General features: G+C 43.0%; 6 protein-coding genes across 6 annotated transcripts; 3 read left to right on the top strand and 3 right to left on the bottom strand.

Annotated features, from left to right (window-relative positions):
- Window positions 1–19: 19 nt before the first annotated feature.
- LOC115670184 (methyl-CpG-binding domain-containing protein 5-like) lies at window positions 20–6130 on the bottom strand. The gene is made up of 3 exons (XM_030591393.2): window positions 5418–6130; window positions 657–803; window positions 20–519 (listed from the first exon to the last, which is right to left on the bottom strand). Exons 1-3 carry the CDS (start codon window positions 5916–5918, stop codon window positions 292–294), a joined length of 876 nt encoding a protein of 291 aa, XP_030447253.2. The 5' UTR covers window positions 5919–6130; the 3' UTR covers window positions 20–291.
- An 866-nt stretch (window positions 6131–6996) lies between these two features.
- On the top strand, window positions 6997–8708 carry LOC115670179 (CAX-interacting protein 4-like). The gene has a single exon (XM_030591388.2). The coding sequence runs from the start codon at window positions 7497–7499 to the stop codon at window positions 8511–8513; it is 1017 nt and encodes a 338-aa protein (XP_030447248.1). The 5' UTR covers window positions 6997–7496; the 3' UTR covers window positions 8514–8708.
- A 5326-nt stretch (window positions 8709–14034) lies between these two features.
- On the top strand, window positions 14035–15070 carry LOC115670183 (outer envelope pore protein 16, chloroplastic-like). The gene is made up of 4 exons (XM_056320165.1): window positions 14035–14058; window positions 14272–14305; window positions 14432–14499; window positions 14849–15070. The coding sequence occupies exons 1-4, from the start codon at window positions 14035–14037 to the stop codon at window positions 14987–14989; spliced, it is 267 nt and encodes an 88-aa protein (XP_056176140.1). The 3' UTR covers window positions 14990–15070.
- A 2429-nt stretch (window positions 15071–17499) lies between these two features.
- On the top strand, window positions 17500–19596 carry LOC115670182 (outer envelope pore protein 16, chloroplastic). Its single transcript, XM_030591391.2, has 6 exons — window positions 17500–17715; window positions 17835–17886; window positions 18314–18345; window positions 18682–18715; window positions 18840–18907; window positions 19259–19596. Exons 1-6 carry the CDS (start codon window positions 17602–17604, stop codon window positions 19397–19399), a joined length of 441 nt encoding a protein of 146 aa, XP_030447251.1. The 5' UTR covers window positions 17500–17601; the 3' UTR covers window positions 19400–19596.
- A 1094-nt stretch (window positions 19597–20690) lies between these two features.
- Window positions 20691–21623, bottom strand: LOC115670161 (metallothionein-like protein type 2). The gene is made up of 3 exons (XM_030591363.2): window positions 21465–21623; window positions 21166–21237; window positions 20691–21059 (listed from the first exon to the last, which is right to left on the bottom strand). Exons 1-3 carry the CDS (start codon window positions 21527–21529, stop codon window positions 20966–20968), a joined length of 231 nt encoding a protein of 76 aa, XP_030447223.1. The 5' UTR covers window positions 21530–21623; the 3' UTR covers window positions 20691–20965.
- Window positions 21624–23090: 1467 nt separating this feature from the next.
- LOC115670526 (histone H3.2-like) lies at window positions 23091–24046 on the bottom strand. Its single transcript, XM_056320022.1, has one exon. It carries the CDS (start codon window positions 23948–23950, stop codon window positions 23540–23542), a length of 411 nt encoding a protein of 136 aa, XP_056175997.1. The 5' UTR covers window positions 23951–24046; the 3' UTR covers window positions 23091–23539.
- Between the last annotated feature and the right edge of the window lie 388 nt (window positions 24047–24434).

The following is a 24434-nucleotide window of genomic DNA, read 5'->3' as shown; positions in this document are numbered from 1 at the left end:
ATAAGCGATCGAAAAATCGTGGCATCAAGCTGGAAGCAATAGAAAAGGATTTGAAACTTCCACTGTGCTTTTCCCCAAGTTCAGCTACCAGAACAGCGCACTTAAACGAAGTACATTGACAGGACACTTTGATATTCTATCCTTTGACAGCACGAACAAAACTACTACTAGATACAAGACTGTCAATGAGGTAAAAAGGAAGTAGTTGAGGAACCTTAAACCAAAGAGTTTCTCAGCCCCAAACTACAGAAAGACCTCGACTTTGAGCCTTGAAATTTTTCGCAGCAAACGTCAAACTTTAGATTTGTATTTAAGGTACTCCAATGCAGCAGCCCATTCTTTGCGGATCGATTCAGGCACCTCCTCGTTGTTAATGTGCGGAATCCATGTATTGGTCGAAGCGTCTTTCAGTACCCATTTTACCTGATCGGGGCAATTTTTCCAGTCAAAAGTCGACGGCGGCAGGGGTGGCGCTCGGCCTGCTTTCTTCTGTCTTTGGCCTCCAGAGGTCTCTGCTTGCTGTCGAATTATTTTCATGTGAGCGTAAACAGGTTCAAATGACCAGAAAAAAAGATAAGCGTCGGACGGGGGACGAGATTCCCCTTGCAGCAATGAGCAAAACAAAAGGGAGTAATGCAAAGAAGTTTCCTGATTACCGCTTTATTAGCACTGGAGTTCCCCACGTCATTATTTGCATCAGCGTTCTCCATCTTCTTTTTCTTCCGGGAGAATCCCGTTTCAAGAAAGTATAGGACCTCTTTCTTCGAGCGAAATACACGGTGTGACACTGGATCGCAGTAATACTGCAGAATAAAATGATAAGTTAGCCAGCATAGTCCAGAACCCTACTCTTGTATTGTAAATATAAATCCAATAAACACAGACCACTGTCAACTTTTTATGCAACAATCTAACAACTTTTGTAAAACTCCAAAAAGCCGAATCTTTGATCAGCTAATTACATTTAAACTTAAGCTGCATTATTCTTGGTAATATAACCAAGACAAGTCATCAAGCTTGGCAGCCTGAGTTACTTTTTCCCTACTCATATAACATAAACTGAAAAAACGAACCATCCAATCTCAGCCTTGAGTTTCTTAATAAGTCCATCAATCAGTCACAATGGATATAGACAAAAAAGCGAAAACTGCATCTACAAGTTGCAGAGCTTAAGATGGACACTCATTTTTTTTTCACTCGGTAGACAATGCTGCAATATTTGCTTAATCATGTAGAAAATGATCCATATTCCCTAGTCGACCAAGGCAACCCAAACATGGTCACGCTATCTGTTGAATCAATGGATTCATGAACTCTTAACACAGAACAATGCAGTACTACTGCAAACCAATAAAACTTCCCCTTCAAATGATTTCTTTTTATTTTGAATCACTCTCACATATTTGCATTGCCTTTTCTCCTGATTTTGTTGCAAATAATGTCAGGAAGGATGAAAACTTCAGCAACTTAGATAGGATAGACTATTTCGACCAAAAAAAAAAAAAGATAGGATAGACTACACGATTTGCAAATTCTTATTACCGCTATTCTTTTTCAAGTGAAAAGCCCTTGACTAAAGAAGTTACACAGTACTCCCAATGCACTAAAACTGCTAATCTACCCACACCAACAGTAAAATTGAGAAACACGAGAGAAAATCAGACATCTTTATGTATTTATATAGACAATTATGATTATGCAATGGATGAAGGAGCAAAGTCTCTGGAATCTATCCAAGTAACCTGGGAAAGTCACAGATCAGAGCGGCAATGCTTGGAAGGAGATAACAGAAAAAAATCTAGGACAGCGATGACGGATGTAAATGACCATTACCAAGAACACTTTTTTTTGGTCAGATCGCTGAGAACACATTTATCTGGCTCTAGATGGTGGGCCTGGTGGCTTGCATGATGGTGATCGCTAATCCCAATAATTATAAATGCTCCTTCCCTACCCTAATATTAGAAACAATCCTCAACACTAATGACTAGATACTAACAAGTAAATCAGATACTAGACATTAATGCTGAATGCCGTGGAGACTACCAGACAAAAACTTTCTATTTCCTCAGTATTTGCTATCCATCAATGCACTGCTACACAAAACATTTTCAAAACGTACCACAAACCAAACTGAATGAGTAGCAGTACACGACCAGTCGGTTACTATTTTACAAAATAATGCAATCACCAGAATGGTTTTCCATTTGGCCGGGATGGTCAAGGCACCCATTATTATCCATAAGGTCACACCTTCGAGTCCACCTTACAGCAATCTAGCCTCTTTATTTTTTATAATGGGCTTCAGTATACAGATTGAAAATGAATTCCCCACATTTAGCAAAGAGAGAGTGCAACTCATGTGTTTGTGCTTCTTTGAACGGCAACCAACAGGTCAGGGGTTCAATCGTTTTGCCTCGCACACCCCAACATTTAGCTTTCTTAACAAAAGATTCGGACAAAACAGCACTAGTTCACCTGATCGACTCGTTGAACCGGGTCAACATCAGTTTTTTAAAAGGTTTAACCTTCTGAAAATTTTACTAAGGCAACGGGACCGGACCAGGTTCCTTCATAAACCATGCCTAGATACCCGAAGACCGGTTTTCTCGAAAAAGTCGAAACAATATGACTTATGATACTGGATCCAGGCAGAATGGCTATATACACCTCTAAATGGCCGAAGAACCGAAAGAGATGCTGGTTGGGTAATATCATTGAATTCATCAGCTCCGACTGAATGAAGGGGGAGGAAGCAAGCAAAGCAGGTAACATATACTGGGGGTTCACTTTCTTTGGGATGAACTCGCAAAGATTGAGAATCAGATATTCAATGACCAAAATAAATGAAGGACCTGTGCAGATAAATGAAATGAGGGAAACAAATCATGTAAAATGGAAAATGCCTTTTTCCGGACAAATAACTTGCATCCTATTGGTTCCTTAACAAATACAAAGAGCGCACATTGAAAAACTATATTTTGGCATTTACGGACAAAAAAAAAACTATGAATGTTTAGACTAACACTTCAAGTAGTTAAACTGAAGAGAGTAAGCTCAGGGAAAGTTTTGACGAAAGGTACTGACCTTAACAACACCGCACCAATGCAAACAGTAAGAGCCCAGTGAAGTGATATCAGGAGACTGGAGAAGGATAATTGAGAGGTGATTTATAGGGAGAAAGTAAACTAACTGATTGGGAAGAGTAATTGACAATGGAAACGTGGCAGCTTTGTTGCCCGGATTTAAAGGAGGGAGAAACAATTGTTACAGTGTGGAGGCGACTTAAAACATGAGGAGGTTTAAATGAAGTATGTAACTGACCCTGGAAGAGTGAGTGACACAGAATTGGGGCAGTTGAGAAGGCAAGCATTCAGAGAAAGAGAAGGCTGTCATGATGCACAGTTGAGAGAAAAAATGAGGAGATTTTCGACTATTCTGCTACGGACATTGGGAAGAGTAAAGATAACGGAAGTATGGCGTAAGGAAGCTGAACATTGAGAGAGAGAAGAAAAACCGTCATGGAGCCAAGGCGAGGTAAAACGTGAGAAGGTCTACTTGAGGCACTTCAAGTTTCTCCAATAACTGACGTTGAAAGTGTGACAATCAGGAGGGTGAGCATTGAGAGAGAGAAAAACCATCATGGTATCTATATGAGGAGAAAAAAGAGAAGGCTCTGGTTGAAGAATTTAAGAAGATCTCTCTTAGTAATGTTGTATAGATGAAGCAAACATATCCTACAGGTATCAAGGTAAAGAATTTTGCCGGTGGATGCATACATGAGCGCACAAAACAACAAAGACATAAAACCTACGTAGTGTACTTTACTAATTAATGCTCAAAGACATGCTATAAGAGCATGATTTTCCAACATCAACCAACCTTTGAGCTTTTAATGATATCTCAAGAAGCAACATAAGATCAATAACACAAAAACCTTCTTTGAATTTTCCTGTTTAACTCTAACTGAGACCAACTTGAAGCGACTTCTAAGATGGATGCACTGGAAAATACAGAAACAAACACCCACCACCACAAAGCCTTTGTCCTACTTAGTGGGAACAGCTTCATGGATGCTCAGGATAGCACGCCCGAGGCGCTGCTGTGTGACAATATTGACTTCTCTTGGCAGCATTCCACCTGCTCATCAAGTCGAGAGAAAGCAAATCCATCTATACTAGACAGAGGTGCTTAATTCTCTTAGAACTCACCCATACTTACAGAGAGCTCCACGATGCTCTCCAGCCACAGCACCAGATACAATTCTGAAAATTACTGTCACGAATCTAACCAACTGATCTTTTGGAATATGCCTGTAATTAAAATCACACCCAGCTGTCTTTTTTCTCATAAAGTACTGTTTAAAGACACTTATATTGGCTGCAGAGATGACAAATAGATATAATACCGTCGGAGCGATTTGATTCGTTTGAAAGACACTAGAATTTGGAAAAGTAAGCCTGTGAAGCAGTAGCAATTGATTGTATAGGATAATATGGTTCAGGATTGCAAGTGAATGAAATGAATTTAGAAAGGCAAAAGGAGGATTGAGTTCTAGCTCTTCTTTTCCCTAAAATAGGCACATGGCTAAGCGGCTTTCGACACATGCAAAGGCTGATACAATATGTTACAACGTAAATACATGAATCTTCCAAATCCTGATAGTCAAATATGAATTAAATACTACTAGTTGCAAGAGTGTAATCATGGACGTTTAACTCCAAAAGAATATTCCAAGTAAAGAGAGGGAGAGTTAAGTCAAATGTGTCTATATACGATGGCTCTAGAGCAGTTCCCTAAACACCATCCCCAAGTTTTCCACTGCATGGTTATTTCTTCATGAAATGGTAACATCACTAGCTTCGGCAACAATGTAAACCCGACGGGTGATTTACTCAGAAACATTAACTTCTCTCGTTTTCGCAGCCCTATACCCAAAATTACTGTTCTCAGTTCACAACAGCAAGATTATCTGCTCTAAATGATGTACATATCTAGCCTTCTACCTCACAGCACATAACACCAACGCCTTGCTTTCACTACTCACTTCCTCTTTTCACAAGACAGATGGTATCAGAGAAACCAATCCATCATCAAGCTAAACAAAGTTTTTTTTTTCCCAGAATAGCTTCTCATCACTCCGTTAATGGGCACTGAGTCTATTCCATAGTATCAAGGTTCAACATACCCATCAGTTATTGCAACCCAGTTCCTCAACGGAAAGCAATCAGCTAAGCTTCTACATTCAGCTGAGACCACAGACAAGTCACAGTGTTCGTCATCGGGCAGTCTTGTTCAGTCTTGTTAATACTTGGGCATTGAAGAGCTAGTTCAACTTCATTCTAGTTGCAGCTAAAACTACACCATGGCGATTGAAATAGCTGAAGATTAGCTCAAACAACGGTCGCGAAGTTCACCTTATCTCTCGTCCCAGCTGTTACACCGGACGTCCTGACCCGATCCTCCACGTACCAACCGGCGGGCAGCCAATCCGGCGTCTCCGACAACACCACGCGGGTCTTCCGCCGGCTCGAAGGGTCATCGGCGGAGCCGGCGTTCTCCGGCGTCGGGGGCACCGCCTCCGCCCCGCCGTTCGAGCTCGGCCTCTGCGGGGTCGCGGCCCCGTCGGCGGAGCCCGGGGCCCGGCTCGAGATCGGAGCCGCCTCCGCCTCCTCGGCGGCGCCGTTCTGGCCCTCCCGGTCGCCGGGGGCTAGGGCGGCGTCGTCGTCGGCGGGATCGATGAAGCAGCCGGACTGGAGGAGGGGATCCCGCGGCGCGGCCCCGGCGAGGTGGTCGGGCTCGGGCGTGCCGGGGTCCGGGACGTGGCCCCCCGGCGGCGATTCGGGGTCGGCCGTCGACATGGGCGGCGGGCGGCGCGGCGGCGGAGGAGATCTCTTGGCGGACGCGCGTGCCTTCATGGGAACGGGGTTGGGGTTGGGGGGGTTGTTTCACTTTTCAGCGGAGGAGCGATGAGGACAGTGCGATCGAGCGGAGAAGAGACGACAGCCGTCGGATGTTTGACTCCGCGCGGAGCAGCACTTTGGTTTCAGTTCGAAGCACGAAGTGGTGTCGCTCTGGGTAAGGCCATCTGGTCTTCGTTTGCCGAATCCCGGGTCGTTCAAATGATCTTTTCCTGTTCGTATTTATCCATTTGGCATGACCGCTCAAGGAAAGGAGGATTTGCCCCCCATTCATTGCCCCCCCCCCCTCTCTTTCATTACTGTTTTTCTTTTCTTTTCTTTTCTTTTTTTGGCTCGTCGTCTCGCGAGCTCGAGCTTGACCTCAAGTGGCCCGGGAGAGCTGAAAGAACCCCGAATGCGCGGGAACTCAACCGAAGAGCCGAGCCGGACATCGAGGGATGTCGTGTTCAGAAAAGCAAGCCTCGACGGGCCAAATGAGTTGTTCAGGCCCGTGATTTGCTTTGATGATCGGTCGGCACGTAAAAAGGTTCCTCAAGTTCGAGAGGCAAAACCAAAGACCAACGACGTGTTTGGTAAGCGAAAATTAGACACCGAAATCGGGGTTGCACTCCCCATCTTTTATTATTTTTCATGATATTTTCTAATTTGATATATAATGACCGTCCTTTATTTCGTCTCAGTTTTTTTCGCCGGACATCTAAATTCACTTCATTTTTATTGGACTCTTTATTGCTGGTTGCTTGCAATGTGAGTACTGCTCAAAACTACGCGCAAACAACTTTTTGAATATATATATGTACTTATATCTTTTTTAATTCTGAAGCCACGCAAAGCATTTCTTAATACTTTTATTTTTTTGGGGTTAGAAAACATCTCGAAATGCTCAAAATTCAGAAAGCTGAAACGATCAGAACAAAACGGACCGGTGATTGGGCCGGATGGGCCAGAGCCCATTGAACAGAAGTAGTCCGCTAAGCCCGCCATAACACGTAGAGCGGCCCATAAAATGGGAACCGCTCCTTCCCTTCTTTTTCTCGTTCCAAAACAGATTTTTGAAACTTCGCTTTGCCGCGAAGTTCGTCCGGCAATTCCTCTTCATCAACCGAATCGCCTCTGTATCCATCCAAACTCATCGAGTCGCGACCACAGAGGTAAAGCAAGCATCTCTAGACGTCGCAGTGATGTCTCGTCCGGTTCCCTTCTTCCTTTTTTATCCTGGGATTTAGTTTAAATTTTAGGATCCGATGCATGTATAGTAAAGCATTCGCATTGTTCATGTTTCCTAGTCTTTATGAGCAGCGTTCGTTGTCTGTGTCGGTGTGATTTTAAGGTCGGGCGGGTGTTGGATGGCGACGCGGCTATGTATGTACCGACTCGTTTTAAGGTGGCTTGATTGCGGAGTCTGCAAGTTGGGGTTTTCTTGAATTCGGGGTTGAAATCTCGGCTGGGGTATGATTTGGTAGTTCCGAAAGCCCACGTGTCAGTTTGGTCATTGCGATTGCTGAGAAATCGGAGACGGGTGTTTATGATTTGTCCGGTTTGGTTGTCGGATACAGGGCTTCGTAGGCTTTGAAGATGCCGGCCACCGCAGGAAGGGTTCGCATGCCCGCGAACAATAGGGTTCACAGCAGTGCAGCCCTTCAAACCCATGGCATATGGCAGAGCGCGATCGGGTATGATCCCTATGCCCCCAACAAGGATGATGCAAAGAGCTCCACTCCCAACGAGGGGGCTAATTCAGAGCGTGAGGCCGAGAACTCGTACACGAGCTTCCAAGATCTGCTTGCTCTTGCCCGTTTTACTGGGTCGAATGCCGACGAGGCCCGCGGCGCATGCAAGAAGTGTGGCCGTGTTGGCCACCTGACATTTCAGTGTAGAAACTTCCTGAATACGAATGATGATAATAAGGAAAAGGACACGGAGGCAGTGCAGGTTGCGGTTGCATCTTTTCCTGGGTTGGATAAGCTGAAGGGGAGTGGTAACAAGGCGAATGGTAACACTGAAGCGGGAAGTGAGGAGGATAGCAAAGAGGAAGAAGACGAAAGTGAGACTTCGGATTCTGATGTTGGCGTGGAGATTGAGAGGGTAATTGCCAAGCGTGAGGGGAAGAAGCCAATCACTAAGGGTAGCACAGAAAGTTCATCAAAGAAGAAGACGAGAAGGGGGGATGGTTCAGAAGATGATGACTCGGTTAGTGATATGGGGGAGAGAAATAAGAGAGGGAGGTCGAAGAAGAGAAAGAGTGGAAGGAGAAGAAGCAGTCTCTCTGAGGATAAGGATGAAGTTAGAAGAAAGAGAAGGAAGGGGAGGATGAGGAAGAGGGACAAGTCATCAGATGAGGAGGAGCATCGACGAAGGCATAGGAATAGTAAGACGGATGAAAGGAGGAGAAAGAGTCATAGATATACAGATGATTCCAGCTCAGATGAATCAGGTGATTATGACAGGAGGCACAGGCAAAAGAGCTGGAGGGCAGCTGCGTCTTCTGATTACCAAGCAAGTAGCTCAGATGACTCACGTGTTGGGAGGGAAAGGAAGCGATCTGCCAAGAGTAGCAGAAGACACCGTCATAAAGAGGATGACTCTAGCTAAGATATATAGGTAAGTGACTTGTACGCGGCTATTTTGTCAAAATAATTGGGAGTGGGAACGTGCCACGCAGCCACGCCTGATCTTAAGTGGAAGACTTCTATGTTGTGGAATGTCTTTCTATACGAGAATGTAATCGAAGTGTCAACTAAAGATTAGATATTTCTCTATGTGAATGAGAAATGATGTGGTTATTTTGCTGCAAGAAAGCTACTTTTTCCTCCTTTTATTCTGCTATCTAAAAGCTTACTAGAAGAACTGTCTATTAGTTACATCAATACTTTGAATTACATGACAGTGCTAGGTGGTGCAGATTGTTGCCTAATGAGTAGTTTTCTTCCCTCGCTATTGAGCGATTGATATATGTTTTTTATTTTATAAAGGGTAATTGTTAGGTTCATTTATGGAGCCACGGTGGTGATTCTTGTCTCCTTAATAAATTTCATCATGACATTTTGAATATAGAGTATGGCTGTGAAAATACTCGCTGTGGACAGTTGATATAATGCTCAGATATCCTTAGGGAATCCTTAATCTGAAATGTGTGAGATGTGTGAGATGTGTTGTGTCTCCGATGCTGACGATATCTTTTGAACCTGCTGATTCCCAGAGAAAGGACATGAAGTCTTCTGTGTATTTCATTAAAGCCGATGCACTGCATGACGATTGACCGGCCTGTTTGCAGCTCTTTAAATATTTTACTTAGGTCACTTTTGGGGAGAGCAAGAACTAGAACGTGGTGTCTTGAAAATGGAAAAGCCTTCTGAAGTTCTTTAAGCTAAGACACAATTTCTCACTTTTTGCTATCAATTGTTGAGTATTAGTTTTCCGAAGGATGAATTAGCATCCTAAGAACTGCCGCCTTAGTTTTACATTAAAAATTGCCTTCGTAAATGTGACTTGCTTTGTTTATTGTGACGTGGGACTCATGGACTTCAAATTCTTGTGCTGTCAGAAGTAAATTGTTCAACATGAGCTCATGATGGCTTGAAAAAAATTTCTTTTTGCTTTTACTTTTTATTCCCATGGAGTATCTTTGGAACCAGATAACAGCACAGATGATCTCTGTGGAATAACAGGATATGCATCACTTTTGTGTTGTGAGTTTCATTCTTGGTGGAATCGGTCTAAAACAGAAAAAACTTCTATGCTTTATACTTTGATGTTTGAATTGCTGAATTTGCTGAGCATCGTTCAAAGGTTTGAACAGTGTTAGTCTTCTACAGGGAACGATATGGAGCTCAACGAGTGCATCCTAGCCCTTGGATATGGCAGGCTCTACATAAGACCAGCCTAATCTGAGGATTCGGTATGCACCCGTTGCACCAGTAGCATATTCTGTTTTAGCTTTCTTTGGTCACACTTTCTTGAGCTGCATCATGTATTATGTAGTGAAATGAACTCCTGCGGGGTTAGTTGAGCTGTTGTCCTCAAATGAAGTGATTCGCCTCCAAGTATGCTTCGCTCATTATATATCCAGGTTTGTGCTTGAAACTCTCCGAGGAGTATTTACGCTTGCACCTGCTTGTGTGTAGAATAAGACCAATTGTCAGAAGTATGCAAGTACATATGTCTCATGTGATTGTGAATGACATTTGGAGGTACATGTTCCATCATAGACCTTAAAAGAAAGACCACATTTGGACGCAACTTCTTGTTGGCTTGATGCCTAGGAAGGCCTTGTTTCTCAATAGCACCAGTATCAAGGATGGAGGAAAACCAGGTCCAGTATGTGCAAGTTCTTGTGGTGCTTTAAGATAATTGTTTTTGCTGTTTCTTCGCCTTAAAATCTTCTTGTACATATTACTGCATACGGCTTTAGACATCTTGGAGTTCCTCATGCTTGCTAACATTAGGGCGATGATGTTGGAGTTGATTGAAATTATAATGAGTGAGTAGGCAGAGTGTGGCTCGGGTGATGACTGAACTGCCGCGTAAATGGCACATTGAGTTAACTAGTAACTAGGGTCTAGGTATGTTCCTGGTCCTGCCTCATGTGACGACCGAAGTTCGTGTAAAATGGGCTGGTCATGGATGTCGAGAATGACGCTCCTTAGGCGATTAAATGTTTTGACAGTCATCATGCTCCATCTTCAAGGATTTCAAATGCAGAATCGTGTTTCTTTCCTATGCTGTTGCTATCGCTGCATCAGTTGTGGAGCTGATGTAGGAACATGCATGGCAATCTGGACAGAGTTTTAAAAGCTGATGGATGAACTCTTGACCCGTGCTCTAATACCATGTGAAATTTCATGAAATCACAGCTAACAGTTTTAAAAATTTAAATTATAAAAAGAGGAAAAAGAATTATTGATCGAAAGCGTGATATGATATTTATATGTTTTAACACTTCACTTCATGCGTAAGCTGAATTTTGGAAGTAGATAGGAATTTAGAAAGATTTGAATTTAGGATTTCCTATCCGAGTACTTTGGGCAATATTATCATTCCACAAGTGCAATATATAAGTAAATGAAATTCACTGATTAAGGTGAGTATCACAAGTTCTCTATTTGTTTCGTGAAACATGAATGATCTGAAAAATATTCCTAAGAATAATGGCTTGTATTGCTTATAAAAATGAATCCACGGAAAATATTTTCATCGTCAGTTAAATATAAGAATGCAGAAGAGAGAAAACGGAAAAATTTGTGTATAATTCGATATATCATAAAGAAGAGTACATCAGTCTGTTTATAAGCTGATAATATATATGCATTATCAAACAAGAGATATCGCGCAATTTTAAAAGATACCAAAAAAAAACCAATAGATATATTCTAATGATCTCAAAATATTTTAGAGAATTATCCTAATATCTCCGACAGCCCACGAAAAATATTTATTGAAGAGCATCTATAAACACACGATATCGTCGTCGTCGTCGTCTTCTTCATCACTTGCAGCGAGTTTGAGCGGGAGCGTGAGAGAGCGGGGAAGATATGTCGAAAAGCGGGCTCGCAGGGTCGATCTCCGGCACCAAGGTGGACGACGCCGTCGACAGGAGCGATCCCTTCATCAGGGCCGTCATCGACGGCTTCCTCAAGATCGGCACCGTAACCATTCTTTTGCATCTTCTTCTTCTTCTTCTTCTGCATTCTTCCTCCGTCTTTTTTTCCCATGAATGTATATCGGTTGAGGTTGACAACTGGGGCGTTGAGTCTCGCAGGTCGCAGCCACCAGAGTAGCCGCGGAAGATGCCTACTGCATTGCCAAGAAAGGTCTTAGTCTTTTCTTTTTTCTTTTTTCCCGCTATTGTTCTCTTCTCTATTGATTTACCTTCCCTTGAACTTGTCCATATTATGGAACCGGTGCATCAGAACATGCTCTGCACTTGCCATAATATAGAACCTGAGCATCGGAATTCACCTGTGCTAATCAAAATCCGCAGGGGGCTTGGTGCCTAAAAGACATCCGTTTTTACAAAGACTTGGAGAGCCATCCGCCGTTTGTGTGTGGGATTTCATGGTCAAAAAAATTAGTATTGAGTAAATTACGCTGTTACCAAGCTGTTTTTCTTTTTTTTAGCTTTTTTCTTTGTGATGTTTGATCCCAAAAAAAAAGTGTGAATGGAGAAGTGTGCATAGTATGTCGGGTATGGTCCTAGCGATTCAGCCGACAGAGTTCAGCTGGTTTTTCGATCTCTCGAGTATCGATTTTTACCTGCGAAGGGCGTGAAGGACTTGTCTCATCTTGTAAACTTTCTTTAGCGGACTCTGATCAAATGTCAATTATCAGATTGGCAGGTTGTTCCATTGGCTGGAATGGTGCTAATGTTCAATGTGGTTTTTTGCAGGGAGTTTTTCGGGTCACAATTTTGAGAAGACGGTGAGTGTTCTTGCACTATGCCGGTCAATTCGATCTATGATGCTGAGATATATCCTCTTTCCTTGACAAATTATGCGTAGGATGTGTGCTATCGAATGTAATTGAAAACGAAAGATAAGAATTTATTATTATGTCATAATTACGAATTACATCAGTATATATAGCGAGCATTAGGGTTCACTGACAATGAAAAAGACTAAAATATCCTTCAACACTCCCCCTCAAGTTGGGGCATAAATATTAAAGAGCCCCAACTTGTTACATAAAGTAGTTACTCTATTACCTCGCAATGACTTAGTGAAAACATCAGCAAGTTGGTCTTCGGTCCGTGTGTATTGAAGTGTTATGTCCTTGTTCTGAATCTTTTCTCGCACAAAATGACAATCTACTTCAATATGCTTCGTGCGCTCATGAAAAACTGGATTTGAAGCGATATGCATGGCGGACTGGTTATCACAACACAAAACTGAGGAAGCTGAAGATGGCATGCTAAGTTCGGATAATAACATCCTTAACCAAAGTAACTCACTAGTCACATGAGCCATGGCTCGATATTCTGCCTCTGCACTTGATCGAGACACCACCTGTTGCTTCTTACTTTTCCATAGGGCATCCTGCCCAATCAGCATCAGAGTAGCCAGTGACATTAAGATGTTCATGATTCTTGAACAAAATTCCTTTACCTGGTGCTCCCTTCAAGTACTTAACAACACGTAGCACTGCCTCCCAATGTGTAGTGCGAGGAGCACTCATAAATTGACTAACCACGCTAACAGCAAAGCAAATATCTGGTCGCTAACAGCAAAGCAAATATCTGGTCGTGTGACAGTTAAATAGTTGAGCTTACCCACTAACCTCCTATACTTACTAGGATCATGAGTAAGTCTCCATGCTCTGCATCAAGTTTCACATTAGGATCCATCGGAGTATCGACAGGCTTAGCCCCAAGAAAACCAACCTCACTGAGGATATCCAAAACATATTTTCGCTGTGATAATGAGATACCATCATGTGAGTAGGCCACTTCAAACTTCAATGCCCAAGAAATACCGTAAACGACCCATATCTTTTGTACTGAACTCTGTCCGTAAAATCTGTTTCAACTTTTGTATGCCCACAGAGTCACTACCAGTGACAATAATATCATCCACATACATAATTAGGAGAACACATCCCGGAGAAGAAGTGGAACTAAATACAGAATGATCCACGGTACAACGTTGCAAGCCAAACCGAATAACTGCATCACTAAAACAACCAAACCAGGCACGAGGAGATTGTTTCAACTCATATAATGCCTTGCGCAGGCGACAAACACTAGTAGACTCCCCCTGAGCAACAAACCCCGGAGGTTGCTCCATATATACCTCCTCTGCCAAGTCGCCATGAAGGAAGGCATTCTTGACATCAAGTTGATGGAGAGTCCAACCATATCGAGCAGCAAGAGAAATGAAAACACGAACAGAAGGCATCTTTGCGACAGGAGAAAACGTGTCATCATAACCGGCGACAATGATTTCTCCTGAGATGTAACGATGATCGTCGGCGGCTAAGGCAAAAGGTTTTGTGGCTCTGATACCATGAAAACGAAAGATAAGAATTTCTTATTATGTCATAATTACGAATTACATTAGTATATATAGCGAGCATTAGGGTTCACTGACAATGAAAAAGACTAAAATATCCTTCAACAGTAATGAACGGTTTGCATGATCGATTGGTATGGCGGTTCCGATCCATTCTTTATAAAAGGCTCTCGTTGGTTTACTCGAGTCCGAAATTATCTCGAAAGGTTTTGCTCCATGGAGTTGCTGGACTGTAGAATCTGCCAAGAGGGATTTCTGTGGAATATTCATTTGCATTGTGCAAAGTTGTTGTAACAGATAATTAATGGCCATTTTGTCCTTCTGATGTGATTACTTGGTAATTGCAGTTGGAGAAGATGGGCGAACAAACGGCATACTGGGGTAAGTTTTAATCGAGCTACTATCTATACATGCATAGTTTCTCGTATATGCGCAGGGGAGCGTCTAAAATCTCTTCTCTTTACAAGAGCGGCGATAACGTGAGGATTTATCCTATGTATAAAACAGGGGCAGTTGGTGCAGTCTATGCAGGAGTGGAGTGCGAGGTATCGAGAATCCGTGGCACCAGAGACTGGGTAATTCTTGCTCTGCCTTGTATTTGGCTTTCTTCAAGAAGAGTTCTTTACATGTTCAAAATTTTTACACAAGTCTCGGTAGCGGGAAGGATGTTGTTGTTGCAATGTCTGCCGCTTCCTCGACTCTACTAGAAATGCAACCTGAACTTTTTACATGGATGGCCAGACATGAAAGACTTCTATGACTGTTGTATGGAAGCCTAGCTGGAAAACTGCTACAGTTTTGTTGCTAAGCTTCCTGAGTTCCACTCCCTAGTTAGTAGTTTCTGATTTACCCAACACAGCAATATCTCTCTTATCGATTGAGCGTTTGACCAAAACTCTTTCGCTCCCTTTGAATATGTTGCAGAAAACTGCTATGATAGGGGGCGCTTTGACCGGCCTCACGATATCTGCGGCCGGCAACAATAGCAGAGACAGGGTTGTGTTGGATGCCATCACAGGAGGTGCCATCGCAGCTGCTGCAGAGTTCCTTAATAATATGACATGAATAATGGAACAACCTTGTTCCCTATGCTTTCTTGCTTTTTAGGTAGAGTATGCTGCTTCTGCTCATCGCAGCAAAACGACTGAAAGTTTGATGACAGGAACCGAGTCATCATTTTATCATCTGTAAACTGTTCGCTCTTAAGTTTATTGAGGTTTAGGGAGCTATTTTTACAATGGAACTCTTCCTTACATCGCAAACTCGAATTCTCTATGGAGGACTTTAGTGTGAAACCTGCTCATGCTATGTTACTAGATGCGTGTCTCGTGTGAAGAGACTTCCTGATTGTTAGCGTCTTGATAGTGGCTACGATGACGGGATTATCAATCTTGTATTTTCGTCTCGAGGGTGATGCGGATTAGTTACGACACAAACTTAACATTCCAATACAATCTTCTCCCTCCCGAACAATGGTACCCGCCACAACAAAGCAAATGAAATACAAGCTCCATTACACAGCCTTAGAGCATCTTAATGCCCCGGAAAAGGATTTATAGATGTTGCGGCTGCTTTATTTACTGCTCACATATGCTTCCTTATAGACATGGCGATGACGTGACTATATTATAAAACATAAAATTAAAATGACGTCATTTTGACTAAAATTTAATTTTTAATACTAATTTTACTTAAATTAAATTTAAAACAGCCCTCCTTGTCGCCGCCGACCCACCATCATCGGGAGGGGACAGCAAGTGGGGGTCGCCAGGCGCCGGCGGCAGCAAGGGCTTCCAGTCCTCTCCGCCTAACTTCTCCCCCTACTGCTTTTTTTAAATTTTTAATTTTTAATTTAAATAAAATTTATATTAAAATAATAATAATAATAATAATAAGTCACATTATCACCATGTATGACAGAAAAAATAATTTAAAAAAATTAACGTCAGCGCCACGTTAGCGTTTTCCGTTAGTAAGTTAGACAGTGTTAACTTTAAGACTCGATTGCACCAGCGTGATAAGTTTTAGGACTTAATTACACTTTTTGCAAGTTTTAGAATTCATTTACACTTTCGTGACAAGTTTTGAGATTTCTAGTAAACATATCCCTTATTTCTTTAGAAAACTTCCGGTGCTTTTCCTCTGCAGTTTCCAAAGGATGCGCTCTTATTTCGAAAGCCAAATCATCCGTCCTGAAAACTTAAGCATGTTCGAATCAATTTTCTTACATGGGCAAGACAAGATATGGTTGAATGACTTTAGTGAGGCAAGCGGTGATAAGAGGAAAACAAACAGAATAGCGGGAAGATGGACTCTTGACCCATGCTCTGATACAATGCGAAATTTCGTGAAATCACGGCCGGCGATTTTAAAAGTTTAAATTATTAATTGAAAGCATGATTTTGATATGGGAAAATGATACAAACAATCCATAAACTTTGACCCAATGTGATCCATAAATTTTAACTCCATGTGCAATGTGGTCTCTAAACTTTTAATTTGTTCAATGTCATCCCTGGACTTTTAGTGCATATTCAATTTAGTCCTTGCATTGTATGAAAATATTCAATTTAGTTGCTGAACTTTAATTAAGGGAAGGACTACATTGAACATGAAATAGTTTATGGACTACATTGAACATATATTAAAAGTCCAGAGACTACATTGAAGAACGAATGTGCGAAAAATATTTTGGTCTCCCACGAAATATTTAAACATAAAAAATGATTGATCTTTCGAAACTAACGTTTTAGGGTGCGTTTGGTAACCATTTTGTTCCCGGAAACAATTTCTGTTCAGAAATGATTCTTTTTTACTCTGTGCCCGAGAACAATTTCTAAACATTTGAAGGTGTTTGGTAAACTGCCCAAAATTTCTATTTTTGGAATAGAAAAAGAACAGAAATGCGTTTGGTAACTACACAAAATTTATTTTTATTAATAATTTTTTGAATTTTTTAATATTAATTTCTTTTTATTTTTATTTTTTTTCTTCTTCTTCCCCTTCCTTGGCCATGGCCAGGTCGCCAGCGCCGGCCACAGGCCAGGGCCTCCCTCGCCAGATCCGACGAGGGCGGCTCGGGGCTTGGGCGAGTGCTGCCCTCACCGGATTTGGCAAGGGCTGGACCCTCGCTAGATCCGGCGAGGGCGACTAGCTGCCTGGGCTAGGGCTGCCCTCGCCCAAGCCGCAAGCCGGATCTGGCGAGGGCGGCGGCGAGGGTCCAGCCCTCGCCGGAGCCGGTCCTGGCCCGTGGCCGGTCGTCGGCCGGCCACCGGCCACAAGCCAGGAAGAAGAAGAAGAAGAAAATCAAGAAAAAGAAAAAAAAAGTTCTTTTTCATTTCTAATTCTTATTCTCAGAATCAAGAAGAAACTTTTTTTTTCTTGATTCTGTTTCAAAACTGTTTCTGTGAATAAATTTATACTCAGGAATAAAAAATTTATGAAACGAATTTCTATTCTAAAATTGATTCTAAAAATAAAAAAATAAAATTAGTTACTATTTGGCCTATTTGGCGAGTTACCAAATGCGGCCTTAGTTTCATCTTCCTTTGGGTCGGAGATATTTTATTGAGGAGCATCTACAAGACTATAACGACAAAACACACCGATATCATCTTCATCTTCATCATCCAAATCATTTGCAGCGAGCTTGAGTGGGAAGCGTGAGGGCGGGGAAGATGCCGAGAAGCAGGTACGCCGGGTCGATCTCGGGCCCCAAGGTGGACGTCGCCATTGACATGGGCAATCCCTTGCTCAACGTCACCGTCGATGGCTTCCTCAAGATCGGCACCGTAACCATTCTCTTGCTTCTTCTTCTTCTTCTTCTTCTGCTGCTTTCTTCCTCCGTCTTTCTTCTCCCCTGAATCTATCTATCGGTTGGAATTGACAACTGGGTCGTTGAGTCTCGCAGGTCGCAGCCACCAGAGCAGCCGCGGAAGATGCCTACTTCATCGTCAAGAAAGGTCTCTTCTTTTCTTTTTTTTTTTACCGCTATTGTTGTCTTCACGATTGATTTGGCTTCTCTTGAACTTAACATCGGACAGAATATACGATAAAGATGATACTTTTTTATGTGTCTGTCTGCTCTGCTCTATGCTCCTACGTTTGCAGAAGTTACCAAGCTGATTCTTTTTTTCTTTTTGGTGTTTGACCCCCAAAAATTAGTATGAATGGAGTAATGTGTATGTCGAGTATGTTCCTAGCGGTTCAGCTGAAAGAGTTCAGCTGGTTGTTCGATCTCTCGTGTATCGATTTTTACCCGCAAAGGGCGTGAAGGACTTGTCTCGTCCTGTGAACTTTCTTTAGCGGGTTCTCAGATCTCAATTATCAGATTGGCAGGTTGTTCCATTGGCTGGAGTGGTGCTAACGTTCGGTGTGGCTTTTTTGCAGGGAGTTTTTCGAGTCACAGTTTTGAGGACACGGTGAGTGTTCTTGGACTATGCTGGTCAATTCGATCTGTAATGCTGAGATATATCCTATTTTCTTGCCAAATTATGCTTAAGATCTGTACTATCGAATGTAATGAACAGTTTGCATGATCAATCACTATGACGCTTCTAATCCATTCTTCATAAAATGCTTTCATTGGTTTATTCGAGACCGAAATTATCTCGAAAGATTTTGCTCCTTGGAGTTGCTGGACTGTAGAATCTGCCAAGAGGGATTTCTGTGGCATATTCATTTGCATATTGCAAAGTAGTTTAACAGATAATTGATGGCCATTTTGTCCTGCTGATGTGATTACTTGGAAATTGCAGTTGAAGAAGATGTGCAAAGAAGGGGCGTACTGGGGTAAGTATTAATCAAGATACAATCTGTACATGCAAAGTTTCTCATATTTGCGCAGGGGAGTGTCTAAAATTTCTTCTCTTTACAAGAGCAGCGATAATGTGAGGATTATCCTATGTATAAACAGGGACAGTTGCTGGAGTCTATGCAGGAGTGGAGTACGGGGTAGAGAGAATCCGTGGCACCAGAGACTGGGTAATGCCTGCTCTGCCTTGTGTGGAATTGCCATTTCTTCATGGGATTTGGCTTTCTTCAAGAAGAGTTCTTTAGTTGTTCAAAATTTTTATACGAGTCTCGGTAGTGGGAAGGATGATGTTGTTGCAATGTCTTCCGCTTCCTCGACTACTAGAAACGCAACCTGAACTTTTACATGGATGGTCAGACATGAAAGACTTCTACAACTGTTGTATGGAAGTCTAGCTGGAAAAATGCTACGTTTTTGTTGCTAAGCTTCCTGAGTTCCGCTCCCTAGTTACTGATTTACCCAACACAGCAATATCTCTCTTATCAGCTGAGCGATTGACCAAAACTCTTTCACTCTTGCAGAAAAATGCTATGATAGGGGGTGCTTTGACCGGCCTTACAATATCTGCGGCCAGCAACAATAACAGAGACAGAGTTGTGTTGGATGCCATCACAGGAGGTGCAATCGCAACTGCTGCAGAGTTCCTTAATTGTCTGACATGAGTAATGGAACAACTTATTCCCGATGCTTTTTGACCTTTTAGGTAGAAAGCATCTATTATGCTGCTTCTGCTCATCGCCCCTCTCTTGTATGCAAGACAACTGAAAGTTTGATGACGAGAACCGAATCATCATTTTCTCATCTGTAAACTATCGCTCATAAGTATGTTGAGGTTTATGGAGCTATTTTTACAATGGAACTCCTCCTTACATCGCAAACTCGAATTTTCTACAGAGGACTTTAGTGTGAACCTTTTGTACAAGTGATTATAGTTACCCTATTTTCTTGAGAGGACCTTGCGGGATAAATTAGCTGAAACCTTCAATACAAATCCTTGTAAATCCATTCATAAGGTAGTGTAAAATAAATGCAATATTGACATGTCAGTAACTAAAAAAGGAGGTTCTGTTGCAGTTTTTCAATGGAAATTATCTCCTGACGGGAGAATCACATGACCTATATAATTAATAGGCTACACAGCTATTGATTGTGAGATATGGATGCTTTATTCAGAGTCCAACGGCAGAAGATGATATGTTCCTTTGGGGAGTAGGAGGTCAGCAGTGGGCTCTGTGTGATTCCATTAGCAGTAAGCAGCAAGTATAGTTCCCTGGATACCACCAAGATGGCGGGCCTAGCTGTAGAGGATTATTTGTCTTTCATGGTATCACGAGTTAGATTGGTGGACGAACCTTTGAACCGCTCATGCTGCGTTGCTAGATGCGCGTGTCTCGTGTGAAGAGACTTCATGATTGCTAGCGTCTTGATAGGGCTACGGTGACGGGATCGTCAATCTTATATTTTCGCCTCCTGGGTGATGCGGATTAGCTATGACACAGACTTAACATTCCATAGAAAGTGTACAAAACCTTATGGTAATGATCAATGGGATTGCTATTGCTAGTGCCGGTTGCCCCTCCTCGCTCTTTTTCGTAAAAAAAAAAAAAAAAAGAGTAAGAGTATAGTTCTCCGGATGTTTAATGACCAGATTGATGATAACAATATTTTGCTTGTGCTTGTACATGGGTGAGAATGTGAGGCAGAAAACGTGTGCTCGGAGGTTCGAGCCCTCTTCAACGAATAAAATTGTAAAGGATTTCGTTAACAGTGTCTCGCGGACATTCAGCGTCCAATTAAGGAAAGTTTTTTATTTAAAAGTCTTACTCGTATCCTGTGTGATCGATGCATTGAAAATTTTAACATTTCCTTGTTATGAACTTAACGAGTGTCCATTGACACTCTTTAACAAAACCCTATTAGAAACACTTGCAAGCAATTCCATGAGAGAGATGGCAGATAGAATTACCATAGGTCCAGATAGATACATACTCATAGTGAACTCCACAGCCATGTATACAGTCTTCTCCCTCCCGAACAATGGTACCCACCACAACAAAGCAAACGAAATACAAGCTCCATTACACAGCCTTAGAGCATCTTAAAGCCCCCGGAAAAGGATTTGTAGATGCTACGGCTGCTTTATTTACTGGTTACATATTCTTCATTATAGATTTTTACTTTTTATGGAACGGTCACCGAACCGTGAGCCGATACCTGAGAAAGACACTTCATTTGCAGTTGCAGGGATCACACGTGCAGTTGGATCCGCACTTGCAGCCATGCTCTGCTTCGAAAGAGCTCATCTCGGACACTTCATGGTCCCTGAGAAGGACAGTAAGTTCTTACATTAGCCGCCAAGGACATCAAAGTTCAGGAGAAAGTTAAGTGATACTCTGCATTATCGGTAGTTGGTGTTGAACTAACGTACATCTTTACGGGGGCAACGCCGCCGATGATGGTCTTAGGGCTGTTCTCAGCCACGTCGGGATACACACCGCGTCTGCCCAAAATTTGACAAAAAAGAAGAAGATGAAAATGGAAACTAGTCGACTCAATTGGTGAACTAGGAATAGGATGTGTCACTCAGATGAAAGATAGACCATTATCTCTTCTCTCCTAGTTCGACACAATCAGGACTAGCAGGCGATTGAATTGATAATGGCAGAGGAGATTATCCAAATGAAAACTAGCTGTACTCGCGAGAGTAAATGATGGAGATCGTTTTACCCGCCACAGCCGTTGCCGCGTATGTATCCAGAGCCACATACACAGTTTCCGCCGCAGCAAGACATGTTTATAGTCTTGGATGATATCTCTGGAACTTACTGAGCTTACAGGATCAAACTCTAGGATGAGTCCTTAGCTCATGAACCAGAGTCCTATTTATACTGTCGAAGAGCAGACGGACGTTGGACATGCGCCACACACGTGGACGAATCCCACTAGAGCCTGATCAAATAGAAAATTCTCTCCTTTTTAATGTTTTTGCACAATTATCTTGAATGATGACTTGTGTGTAGAATAGACCCATGTCAGGCAATAATTAATATTATTGTATTTACCTTGGTCGCGAATGATTAGCAGTAACATATCATGAACGTGCTTCCATGATTGCTGGCCTTCGGAATCATAATTTGTCCGCCGGTTCTCTCTTTCCCATAAGAATGACAGTAAACCAGGATCAAACTATGATACAAGGAAGCTCAGCAAAGTAATTTGTCGTTAGATACAGCCAGGCATGAAGGCACGAAGCATGCCTTTGCGAGGATATTTACACCATTGCGAGGATTAATTCATCGATTATTCGTGTGTGAAAATTGATTGGTATGGTGACTGCTAGGACCCTCCCAAAAGAAAACAAAAGAAGCGGTAGGTGACTCATGGGAGATTCCATCTTATATGCATCCTTCCATGCAGTACTTGCTACTAGTTTCGTTGCACAGTTCTATGGTGCTTCAAACTCACCAAAAGCAATTAACAGAGAGCTCCATCTCCCGACTGATTCGATTATTTGCTTTTGTTTTCTTCACTTTGATGTCGAGACTGGATCAACGCCAGCAAAAGGGCAACAAAAATTTGGTCCTTAAGTTTTCTGTATATACGTATTTGAGGGGTGGAAGTCGAGTGGTGCAGAGACTCCGCATTATCCGGTGCGGCCCGGTATGGGCGAACAGCTCCCGAGATATGGAATTGGAATCGCATAATCGCTTTCTATGGAAACGAAAAAGCAAACGAAAGGCTCTCACATGGTGGGTGGGTCTGCAACTCCCCATGTCCCCTGATTGTGGAGTTTGCTTTAATCGTGGCTTCTGCCTTTTCTTCTTTGTGGTCATCAAAGAGGGTTGCGATTCACACATTAAAATATTTCGCATTTGTTCCTCTTGTCTCGAAGAACACTGTAGAGCATCTGCCAGTAAAAGTCAAGGGCACTCGCGGTGGGCAGGAGCGCTTGCCGTTACAAAGGGTTCGTCTCTGCACTTGCCAGGAAAAATCTCAATCCTGCAAGCAGCAGTAAAATTAATCTAGGCAAAAGGCTGAAGATTCAAACCAATCGCAATCGATTCTTATTCCAGGAAGTTCCAAGTCTTTTATTATGCCCGAAGAACTGGCAGAGCGCAAACAAGCTTCATTGCCATTTTTCTCGACATGACTAAAATATACTGCTCCAATTTGATCTTCGCAAGGTTGTGCAGCTGCCATGGTGATGACCCGGGAACCTCGATAGTCGTCTCGCTAGACCGGTATGACTCAACCATCGCTGCCCATTTGTGTCAATTCCACAAGGCACGAAACGCTCAAGCTATTTCGGGATGAATGTGAATGCGGTGAAACATCAAAAACTAAAGTAGATGATGGAAGTAAATCAGATACGTCCATGTCAATCAAAACAAAGAAAGTGCCTAATCAGACAAATGACCCAGAAATTCTCACTGCAGACACAAAGATTAGATCAGCTTGCCCATCTCTTGACAATTTCCAAATGGACGAACACAGCCTTTTTTCTTTTTCTGGTCTATCTTTGCAAATCGACCCACGTCAAGGCCTAAAAAACAGTACTTTCGTCTACTCATAAAAAGAAAAATTCAAGAGAGCCATGAAAGACTGACCAATCAGTAATTGGCATTGCTAAACGCAGGAATCACATCTAACTGAGCGATTTACAACTGGGTCCATCATCACACACAGAGCAAGACCCAGACCCATCATCTCCAGAACCACAAATCCAGATCTAAAAACCCTAAGACACAAACCGAAAAGAACAGCAACACAGCCGCCGCCGCCGCCGCCACCACCGCCACCTCCTAAGCCCTCTCGCCCCTGATCCTCCTGGCGAGCTGAATGTCCTTGGGCATGATGGTGACCCTCTTCGCGTGGATGGCGCAAAGGTTCGTGTCCTCGAAGAGGCCGACCAGGTACGCCTCCGCCGCCTCCTGGAGGGCCGCGACGGCGCCGCTCTGGAACCGGAGGTCGGTCTTGAAGTCCTGGGCGATCTCCCGGACCAGCCTCTGGAACGGGAGCTTCCTGATCAGCAGCTCCGTGCTCTTCTGGTACTTCCTGATCTCCCTCAGCGCCACCGTACCGGGCCTGAACCTGTGCGGCTTCTTCACGCCGCCGGTCGCCGGGGCCGACTTCCGGGCGGCCTTCGTCGCCAGCTGCTTCCTCGGGGCCTTCCCGCCGGTGGACTTTCGCGCCGTCTGCTTCGTGCGGGCCATTTCCGGGGTCGCGGATGCTAGGGGTTTCTTTCGGGTCGGTGCTCCGGATTTCGCGGAGGAGATTTGGGAGGGAAGGAATGGGGCGATGCGATTGGTGAGGATGGAGACGACGGCGAGCCGCTGTATTTAAATCGGAAGTTCTTCACGGGGAAGAGGCGGGAGATTTTCGAAAATTCCGAGGGTTTCGCGGCGAGGAATCTGGACCGTCGGTGGGGAGAAGAATCGACGACCGAGGACGAGCGTGCTGGCGAGACGGGGATCGCGATCCCTGTCGCCTATACGACAGCCAGTAGGGTTTCAAAAACCTCTTAGAATATGTTTCAGCTCACTCGCGTGCAGTAAAGGAGAGCGAAAATTTTCTAATAAATCCTTAACCTATTATATTTTTATTGATTTAGTTCTAAACCTTTTGATCTTGCTAATTGAGTCCTAAATTTTTTCACGTTTTACCAATTAAATCCATTCGGCCAATTTTGATCGAAAA

This window comes from Syzygium oleosum, unplaced genomic scaffold (genome assembly GCF_021117445.2).
Source record: "Syzygium oleosum isolate NSW1041296 unplaced genomic scaffold, Sole_v2.1 Sole_v2.19, whole genome shotgun sequence".
NCBI classification, from domain to species: domain Eukaryota; kingdom Viridiplantae; phylum Streptophyta; class Magnoliopsida; order Myrtales; family Myrtaceae; genus Syzygium; species Syzygium oleosum.
The sequence above is the reverse complement of the archived record's forward strand: the minus strand, read 5'-3'. Positions and strand labels throughout refer to the sequence as shown.

Bases quoted from the DNA above. Each gene is read 5' to 3' on its own strand.
- LOC115670184 (XM_030591393.2), bottom strand. From the start codon at position 5,918: ATGAAGGCACGCGCGTCCGCCAAGAGATCTCCTCCGCCGCCGCGCCGC. The intron at 804-5,417 runs GTGAACTTCGCG...TTTATTCTGCAG, and splicing joins CAGCTGGGACGAGAGATAAG to TATTACTGCGATCCAGTGTC. The intron at 520-656 runs GTAATCAGGAAA...ATAATTCGACAG, and splicing joins ACTCCAGTGCTAATAAAGCG to CAAGCAGAGACCTCTGGAGG.
- LOC115670179 (XM_030591388.2), top strand. From the start codon at position 7,497: ATGCCGGCCACCGCAGGAAGGGTTCGCATGCCCGCGAACAATAGGGTT.
- LOC115670183 (XM_056320165.1), top strand. From the start codon at position 14,035: ATGAACGGTTTGCATGATCGATTG. The intron at 14,306-14,431 runs GTAAGTTTTAAT...TGTATAAAACAG, and splicing joins CGAACAAACGGCATACTGGG to GGGCAGTTGGTGCAGTCTAT. The intron at 14,500-14,848 runs GTAATTCTTGCT...AATATGTTGCAG, and splicing joins TCCGTGGCACCAGAGACTGG to AAAACTGCTATGATAGGGGG.
- LOC115670182 (XM_030591391.2), top strand. From the start codon at position 17,602: ATGCCGAGAAGCAGGTACGCCGGGTCGATCTCGGGCCCCAAGGTGGAC. The intron at 17,887-18,313 runs GTCTCTTCTTTT...GCTTTTTTGCAG, and splicing joins CTACTTCATCGTCAAGAAAG to GGAGTTTTTCGAGTCACAGT. The intron at 18,716-18,839 runs GTAAGTATTAAT...ATGTATAAACAG, and splicing joins CAAAGAAGGGGCGTACTGGG to GGACAGTTGCTGGAGTCTAT.
- LOC115670161 (XM_030591363.2), bottom strand. From the start codon at position 21,529: ATGTCTTGCTGCGGCGGAAACTGTGTATGTGGCTCTGGATACATACGC. The intron at 21,238-21,464 runs GTAAAACGATCT...AATTTTGGGCAG, and splicing joins CGCGGCAACGGCTGTGGCGG to ACGCGGTGTGTATCCCGACG. The intron at 21,060-21,165 runs GTACGTTAGTTC...TGTCCTTCTCAG, and splicing joins GGCGTTGCCCCCGTAAAGAT to GGACCATGAAGTGTCCGAGA.
- LOC115670526 (XM_056320022.1), bottom strand. From the start codon at position 23,950: ATGGCCCGCACGAAGCAGACGGCGCGAAAGTCCACCGGCGGGAAGGCC.